Raw genomic sequence first — 9309 nt, 5'->3', positions numbered from 1 at the left:
TCAGGAGGGAGAGAGAGAGAGAGTCTCTTTCCTGCCACTGGCAATGACCTGAGGTGGGAGTGAATGTAATGTCACAGCCATAGCCAGACCCGCATGTTCTTCCATCCCACATCAGGTCATTGGCAGGGGCAGGAAAAGGGACTGGTGTCTTCCTACCGTGGATCACAGGGAAAATGGATCCCCAGGGCTCTTCCCAACATGGGACCCCCAATGGGGAAAGAAGCTGGAGTGGCGCATGAAGCTGTTCCTGCAGCTGGGGCACTCGCAGAACTTCCCTTACTGGCGACTCCATTGGTGTCTGATCAAGTGAAAGCTCATGCACGAGCTCTTCCCATGATGTGGAGAACTCATCGGGCCTCTCCCCAATATGGATGCGCTGGTGCCTGATGAGGGTGAATTTTTTCTTGAAGTCCTTCCCACAATCAGAGCAGCGGAAGGGCCTCTCATCCATGTGAATGCGCTCATGCAGGTAGAGATTGGAGCTGGTCTGGAATCTCTTCCCACATGTGGGGCACGCGTAGGGCCTCTCCCCAGTGTGGATGCACTGGTGCCTGATGAGGTGGGAGTTGCGCTTGAAGCCCTTCCCACAGTCAGGGCAGAGGAAGGGCCTCTCCTCTGAGTGAATTCGCTTGTGCTTGTAGAGATTGGAGCTGGTCCTAAACCTCTTCTGACACTGGGGACACTCGTAGGGCCTCTCCCCAGTGTGGATGCGTTGGTGGATGATGAGGGCAGAGCTGCAGCTGAAGCCCTTCCCACACTCCCCACACTTGTAGGGCCATTCCCCAGTGTGGATCATCTGGTGGCGGATCAGGTGGTTACTCTTGCTGAAGCTCTTCCCACACTCCAAGCACTTGTGGGGCTTCTCCCCATCATGAAGCTGCTCCTGGACCATCAGCTCTGAGCTCTGGCTGAAGCTCTGTCCACCTTCCTGGCTCAGGGTGGGTCTTTCCTCCTCAGAGCAAACTGGGCTGAGTTTGGAGCCCATTCTCATGGGGGATTTCTGGGGATTTTCCTCCCCATTGGAATTCTGCACTGTGGAGTCACTCAAAACTGCCACTTCCACAAGGGTCTGCCATGGAGATTTTTCCTCCATGGTCTCCATCCTCAGCTCCTTGTCTGGGGGAGGAAGGACAAGGAGAGGATGGGATTTGTCTCCATGCCACAGGGAAGGGGAAGGAGATCCCCCCAGTGCATCCCCAGCAGGACGGGGTTGGCAGCAGGGTTGTCCTGCAGCCAGGGGCCGTGCTGGGCTGGGAGATGGAGCAGGAGAGAGGGGGAAAGGGGCACTGACATCCTCCTCACCTGCCTGGGTGTCCCATGGCTCCCTTCTGTTTCTCGCAGCCTCCTCCTCCATCCAGTCAAGGTTTGGGAATGGGAAATCCTGTTCTGGGAACCAAACAAAGGGTGCACACATTGTCTTTTTTTCTGGTTAGAAGGCAAACCTGGGGGAGAGTCTAAGCCAGAATTACAATTTAATAAGAAAATGAAGATCAAGGCAATGCTACAGAAACACTGCCTTAAACTGACAGAGTCAGGATATAACCTGACACCCTGCTGGTCAGGGTGGTGGCAGCAGTCCCATTAAATGGTGGCTGCAGTCCTGTTGGAGGGATGAATGTGATTCTGTCCAAGCAGTGATCCTGTAGAAGGGTCTGGTCTTCCTCTGGAGGTCCAGTGGTGGTTCTGGAGCTCTTGTCCTCTGGGAATCCAGTAGGCAAGCTGCTCCTGGTGTTGCAAGGCTCAGCTTATATGCAGGTAGGAATGCTTGGATCCTCCCCCTGGGCGGAGCATCCCACAATGGGAGGATGGAATTTTATCAGTCCTGCAGTGACACTCAATGGCCCATTCCCAGAAGATATCTCCCCTGGAGGGCGTTATCAGGGCTGAGTCATGGAAGAGATCAAGAACACTGCCCCACCTGTTTATAGCAGTTGATGAAGATGGGCATTGAAAACATGCATTTGGTTCCATCTTACATTGCAGCCTGAAACAGTGGGGGAATCCCTGCTCAGGGGGTGAACACCACCCCCCTTACCCAAACTGGCTCAGGTGTGAAACCCCCACCCTGGGAAGGCCACACACACACAGGGGACAATGTCACACTTGCCCTGCTCCAGGGCAAATGGCATCTCTCTAATATTTTCTTAACCAGATTGCAAAATTATTTTGGCACAGTGAGTTCAGGGCACTGTTCTTTGACCCCAGTTGCCTTTGACAACAGCATGGTTCCTTCCTCTGAGGAGGTTGTGGGTCTCTCTGGAGGAACTCTTGGAAACTTGGATGCAGCTTCGTCTGAGCGACCTATGGGAGAACTGATGAGGAAAATGGCTGTTGTGGGACTGGAGTGTAAAGAAAATACTTTGTTGTCCCTCCTTGAAAAGTTTGTTAAAATCACTGGAGGAAATGGAGCAAATGATACCAGCAAGACTGACAAGGTTCATCCACCACATGGTGAGGAACACAAGGCTGCTAAAAGTCCCACAAGAAGCCCAGCTCAAGTAGCTAAATTCCCAAATAACTACTGAATTCCCAGGCTTGGGTTTTTTCCAAATGTGAGAATCATTTTTCTCTTCATCCCTGTCACCTTTGTGACAGCTACACAGAGCTTTCCCTTCCTTTTAATAATATCTGTATTGGGCCGAATTTGCACTTTTCTTTAATTGTAACCTGCCAGCAGCTGAGCTGGAGCTGTGCAGGAACCAAGGAAACTTGGAATTGCCCCAGAATTGCTTCTATTGTCAGCCGGTGCTGCGGCGGCCGTGGGGCAGAGGGGTGGGAAAGGGGGCTCCGGGGTGGCAGTGGAGGAAATGCCGGGCCCGGGGGCTGAGCACAGGGCTGAGCACGCAGAGATGGTTTTGTTCTTGCTGAGCTCGCACTGAGCCAAGGCCTGTCCTGCCCCTCATTCGGCCACGCTGGGGAGGGGCTGAGGGTGTGGGGGAGCTTGGGAGGGGACACAGCCAGGACAGGAGATCCCAGCTGACCCCAGGGATAGCCCAGACCATAGGACATCATGATCAGTGCATGAAGTGTGGGGAACAAGGAGGAAGGGGGCACATTTGCAGTCAGGGTTTTGTCTCCCCAGGTAACACTTAGGCAGGATTGGGCCCTGTTTCGCCAGTGGGCAGGGCCCGCACCAAAGACACAGACACCAACTTAACTTAAGGAACAGTGTAATTTAGATAATGCAAATTTGCAAAAAATTACAAAAATATTAGGTAGGCAAAGCAAATAATCATTAGTCAATAATTCCAAAAGAGAAGATGTTGAAATGAGTATCACACAACTGTCCATTTCTGGCTGCAGGCTCTGGAGATTCTATCTCTGCCTTCAATCAGGGTTGCATTCCCTAAAGAATCCTGGTACCAAATCCTGCTTTCCAAGGCTGGAACAGTGTCTCAGGTTTAGCTGGGTGTGTATTCAATTACCCTCTGTTAAAGTTGGGGCAATTATCGTCTGTTAATTGAGCAGTTTACTTTATCTCTTCCACATGAATCCTCCCTCCAGGGAGATATCTTCTGTTAATGGGCCATTGAGTGTCACTGATAAAAATTCCAACATCCCATTGTGAGAAGCTCTGCCCAGAGGGAGGAGCCAAGCATTCCTACCTGGATATAATCTGAGAATGTGAACAACAGAGTCAGCCTTTTCCCACAAGATTCCCAGAAGAGCAGCTTTCAGCTCCACTGGATCCCAGAGGAAGACCGGGCCAATGGACGCCACAACTGGACCTTCAGAGGAAAACTCCACCCACCTACAGGATCACTGCTCCAACAGAGCCACACCTGTCACTGCAGGAGCACTGCAGCCACCATTTAACAGGAGTGCTACCAACACTCTGACCCACAGGGTGTCATGTCATATTCTTACTCTGTAAGTAGTTTTTAGTACTACTGCATTTGTATTTTTAATTTTCCTTCTGAAGAACTGTCATTCCTATTTCCATAGACTTTGCTTGACAGCTTCTTGTTTTGAAAATTATAATTCCAAGTGAAGGGATTAACATTTTCCATTTCAAGGGAGTCTCCTGCCTTCCTTAGCAGACACCTGTCTTTTCAAACTGACACAATGCCCTGGGACACCCAGGCAGGTGAGGATGAAGTCAGTGCCCCTTTCCCCCTCTCTCCTGCTCCATCTCCCAGCCCAGCATGGCTTTCTCTGTCACTGACCAGACTCTCATATCCACAGAAAAATACCCCCAAGGACCTCCAGGCTTTGTAATCTCCTTCTGTGAGAGGAGCCTTGGAGCAGCTGGCTCCAATCCCAGCCTCAGACTTTTACAGAGTTCATGGGTAAAGAATTATCAAGGTGAAATTTAACCTTTAGCATTTGTCCCACAGGATTAAGGATGAAAAAGCATATATATTTATAAAAAATTTCTATTATCTCTTATGGTAACAATTAGACAAAATTATCTTATCTTAATCAGAAATATTTAGTCCATGGTATAGGAGCTGTACCATATTATATTATATAATATTCATTTATAGAAAGCACTCAGAAGGGATTTCAAAGCAATTTTTTTAAAGGAAAAGAAGCTGTTTTTAAGGAGAGATTGATGTCACTCCCACAGACCAATGACCACGGGCAAATCCCTTTGGCTCAGCCTGGAGCAGTGACCTTGAGGGGTGTCCCAACTGCAGGGAGGAATCTCCACACCCCCCAGGAAGGGAAATGTCAGGGGATGCTGCCTTTAAAATTTGGGATGGGGCTTTTCTAGTCTGAGGTGTTGCCCTGTCAGGTGTGCCCAGGCTGGGCCAGCTCAGCAGCTCTGCAGAAGCTCTCAGTGGTGTCACTTGGTTGTTCCTTTCTCTGGGGATTTTCCAGTGCTGTCACAGCTTCAGCTCCCTCTGAGGATGTTGAACTTTGGGATGGAGGAATCAGGCTGGATTCTGCATTATTCACCCCAAAAGCACCGTGACCCCAACCCCTCTTCATTTCCCACTGGGGGCTTTGCAAACAGGGCCTTGCTGGAGTTGTTGGAGCCCATTGCAGGCAGAGCCTCCTGCTCCAGCAGGAACTGCCTTTCCTGTGCCATCAGCAGGGCAGGTCCCGCTGCAGGAAAAGCCCCAGGCCAGCCCCAGCACAGGGAAGGCCTCAGGCACAAGGGCAGAGTGCCGTGCTGGGAGCTGTGCCAGGGAGAGCCTGAGGCACCAAAGGCACCTTGGCAGCAGCAGCTGCTTGCAGGCCATGGCCAGAAGCCTCCCTTGGCAGCCCGGCCTGGTGGCCACCACTGCAGAGCTGCTGTCTCAGGGCTCATTCTTGGCTGGCCTCTGAAAAGCCACTTCTGCTCCAGGAGCCTGACTGGGAAGCCATTGGCCCCAGCACCTTGGGGACAAGATATCAATGACAAAACTCTTCATGCCAGCAGAGCCAAGGCAGGGGCAGAGGAAAGGGCAGAGCCAGGCCCAGGGGACAGGGCTGCCATGGTGATGGCTGTGAGGGCACTGCCCCTGCAGCAGCCTGGCTGCCCTCAGCAGACATTCTGGCCAGAAGCGTTGTGAGGGCACCCAGCACAGCAGAGAACCCACGCTACAGGAATTCTGTCACTGGGGAGGGCAGGGGGTTTCACTGGGTCAGGTTGCACACAGCTCCTGCTCTTGGACAATTCCTGGGATGGGGAATCCACTTCTCTGGAATAACTCTTGCAGTTTTGTGCCACTGTCATAACTGTAAAATATTTCCTCTTCTAACAAATGTAAATCCACCCTCGTTCAGTTTAGAGATATTGACCCTTGTTCTGTCATGGCAAGATTTGGGAGAAAATCACTTTGATCACTATTTTCCCATTTTCACAGACCTTGGAGAGGACCCAAAAATCTCCCAAGATGGGGTTTGGAGGTCTCATCACAAAACCAGCAGGGAGAGGCTGAGGGCTCTGGGGTCAGTGTGGTGGAGACCGAGGACAGAACAGGAATAGCCTGGGAGGGATGGAAGGGTGGTTTCAGTGAGGCTGGAGCTTTTCTTCCTAGTGGGAATGAGCCTAAAGAAGACGTAATAGCACCAAGGGCAGCTGGGGAGGCCCAGAGTGGACACCAGGAGAAAGGAATTTCCCTTCCAGGGCAGAGCTGTGGTGCAGCACATCCCCCCGCAGGAGCCTGGAGCAGCCCCAGGCTTTGTGTGGGCAGGCAGAGGCAGGCAGGAGGCAGAGCTGTCAGCAAAGGAAGGGGCCAGCCAGGTGGGGCAGCCGGGGGATGCCCACAGCCTGCAGGGACAGAGGCGCAGGGCAGGGACACCGTAGGACAGCCTGGGCTGCACAGGGCACAGGAATGGGCAGCAGCTGCAAGAGAGCCCTGCCAGAGCCAACTTGGGCAGCACTTTGGCCATGGCAGACACAAAGAGCACCAAAGCCCCAGAGGGTCATTAAAGTCCTTGTGCTGTGTCTGTGCTGCTGAGCTGGGCCGGGCTCCTGGCCCAGAGGCAGCTCCTGGCAAGGGCAGCAGAGCTGCAGAGAGACAGCTCTGGCCAGGAGCAGCTCCTGTGCACAGCCCAGCAGGCCTGGGGCACTGCCAGGGCCCCTCAGGGACACCAGCAGGGCACAGACAGAGCTCCCAGGGGCTCAGCACTGGCAGGGGCTGTGGCATGTCCCAGAGGGGGCTGTGTCACAGCAGCTCCTCTGTGGCTGTGTCATGGAGGCACAGAGCAGCTGTGATGTCAGCAAGGGGCTGTGTGACAGCACAGAGTGAGCTGTGTGAGGTCACAGATTGGGCTATGACATCACAGAGTTTGTTCTGTGAGGTCATTGAGCAGCTACAGCATCATAGAGGGGACTGTGTGACATCACAGAGTAGTCTGTGACATCATGGCATGGCTGTATGAATCACAGAGCAGGCTGTGATGTGAACGTGTGTGCTGTGACATTATAGAGTGCCAGTGTGACATCATGGAGTGGGTTTTATGACATCACAGAGCTGTCTGTGACATCATAGAGTAGGGTATGTGGCCATAGGGCAGATCTTGCCATCATAGAGGGTGTCTCTGTGGCATCAGAGAGTGGTTGTGACATCCCTGGGTGGCTGTGTAATATCATAGAGCAGGCTGTGACATCACAGAAAAGACTCTGGCATCACAGAGTGACTTTTTGACATCAGAGTCTTCTGTGATATCACAGAGCAGCTGTGTGACATCACAACATGCTGTGTGACATCACGGGACTGTGTGACATCACAGGAGGCTGTGTGACATCACAGGGGCTGTGTGAGGTCACTGGGGAGGTCACTCTGCCCCGGCCCCCTCACAGCTCCCCCCAGAGCAGTCCAACCCTGCTCGTGCACAGCGGGGTCCCCTGTCCCCCCCGGGTCCCCCCGCCCCCGGCGCCGCAGCCTCCCCCAGAGGATGTTCCACGAGATCGACCCCAGAGCCTGACACGGGGACGGGGGCCGGGGCCCTGGGGGTGGCACAGGGGGACAGGGACCCCCTGGCAGCGTCCCCGTGTCCCCCAGGGCCAGAGCCTGGGCCAGGGCTCCTTCACCCTGGTACCAACGAGGCCTTGAGAGCGCTGAAAAAATCCCCAGCAAGGGAGCAGCAAAAACCAGATTGAATATTAAGGGACAGCAGCACAAACTTGCTTGGCAAGAGTCACTCTGCTCCTGACTGGACACTTGAGGCACACCAAGGAAACGAAGCAACAACAAAACCAAACAGAATCCAGGCAATCAAACCAGAAATGAGCTGAGAACTGTCCCTGTGTGTGTGTGTTACAAAAGCACAGTGACGGCAAGGATAAAAGGAATATCGCCCAAAAGCTTAATGCAGCTTAAACCTAACAGGACTTAACTTACACCCAAGCCTTAACTGATACCTTCAATTTCACAATTTTACAAAACAACAGAGCTTAACAGTATTTAACCTAACTTAAAATATATGACTTAGCAATTTAACAGAGGAATAGCATTTAATATTCAACTTACCTAATAAAGTAAATTAAACTTAATACCTTAGGAAAAGAACAACTCTTAGCAGCATTTAACTTTACTTAGACCTTGTGATTTAACCTTACCTACAGGCCTGACTGACTCAGCTGTCCAGGGCACTCAAACCCCTCAGAGAGCAGCATTTCTGCCACATTTCCCCAGCACAGGCACTCCTGTGTGCACACAGACACAAAGAGTCAGTGCAAGGCACCTGGGAGAAATTCCCCTCAGGGCAGGAAATGCTCCCTGTGGATCCTTTGGCATCTCCCCAGCGGGTGAAGGGTTGAGCCTGGAGGAGTGGGGGGATCGGTCCAGGCTCCATCGTTGTTGGGGATCCCCGAGTGCAGCAAACGGGAGAGTTCCCGGCTGGGAGAGGCCCCACTCAGAGGGAGTCGCTGGCCCAGGAGAGCTCCAAGGGCTCCTTTTGGAGCGCTGTTTGCAGGGCCCCAAGAGAGGGGCTTCAGTCCCAGCAATGGTTCATCCTGGCCACACTTGGCACCAACAGCTTTCTTTGGCAGGGTGAGAACAGGGATGTTGTGCCACTGAGGGAACAAAAGCAGTTCCCAGGGCTGCTCCTCCAGAAAGCAGGAGCTGGTTGGGCAGCAGCAGTGCCTGGAGCAGACAGTGTTTGTGATGAGCTGCAGAGGAGCTGAGCCCAGGGGCTGTTGGCCAAGGCCGAGCCCCAAGGAGCATTTCTCATCTGGCAGGGCGGCCTGAGAAGAGGAGGGGGGAATGCAGCAGCACAGGGCCCATGGAACCAAGGGAGCATTGTGACACTGTGGGGCCCTGTGAGACCAAGGGTCCATTGTGACACTGTGGGGCCTCATGGAACTGTGGAGACCATTGTGACACTTTGGGGTGTCATGGAACCAAGGGGCCATTGTGACACTGCGAGACCCCATGGTCTCACAATGGTGCCAAGGGTCCACTGTGACATTGCAAGGCATCATGGAAACATGGGGAGTCCATTAAGACACGTCACAGCCTCATGGCACCAAGGAGACCATTGTGACACTGAGGGGACTCATGGAATCATGGAGACCATTGTGGTGCTATGTCGGCGAATGGAATAGGCAAAGCATTGTGACACTCTGAGGCCTCATGGAACAAGTGAGGCCATTGTGACACTGGGGGCCTGGTGAAACCAAGAGGCCTTTGTGACACTGCAGGGCTGCATGGAACCAAAGCTCCAGGGTGATATTGCAGGGCCTGATGTCATCAGTGGTCCACTGTGGCACTGTGGAGCCAAAGGAGACCATTGTGACACTGCAAAACCCCAGGGTCCAAAGGTCATTGTGACACTGCAGGGCTCATGGAACAGAGGAGTCCCGTGACATTGTGGGGCCTGTGGACCACGGAGACCATTGTGACACTGCAGAGCCTTCTGGAACCAAGGGTC

At 53.0% G+C, this 9309-nt stretch overlaps 1 protein-coding gene across 1 annotated transcript in view; it reads right to left on the bottom strand.

Moving 5' to 3' along the window:
* LOC143692686 (uncharacterized) overlaps window positions 1-9309 on the bottom strand; it is a 513344-nt gene continuing 504035 nt past the window's right edge. Inside the window, exons 9-10 of the mRNA XM_077172930.1 lie at window positions 281-876; window positions 1-48 (exon numbers count right to left, since the gene is read on the bottom strand). Coding sequence (XP_077029045.1) covers window positions 1-48; window positions 281-876 — 644 coding nt within the window. The remainder of the gene's footprint in view (window positions 49-280; window positions 877-9309) is intronic.

This window comes from Agelaius phoeniceus (assembly GCF_051311805.1).
Source record: "Agelaius phoeniceus isolate bAgePho1 chromosome W unlocalized genomic scaffold, bAgePho1.hap1 SUPER_W_unloc_2, whole genome shotgun sequence".
NCBI classification, from domain to species: Eukaryota; Metazoa; Chordata; class Aves; order Passeriformes; family Icteridae; genus Agelaius; species Agelaius phoeniceus.
The sequence above is the reverse complement of the archived record's forward strand: the minus strand, read 5'-3'. Positions and strand labels throughout refer to the sequence as shown.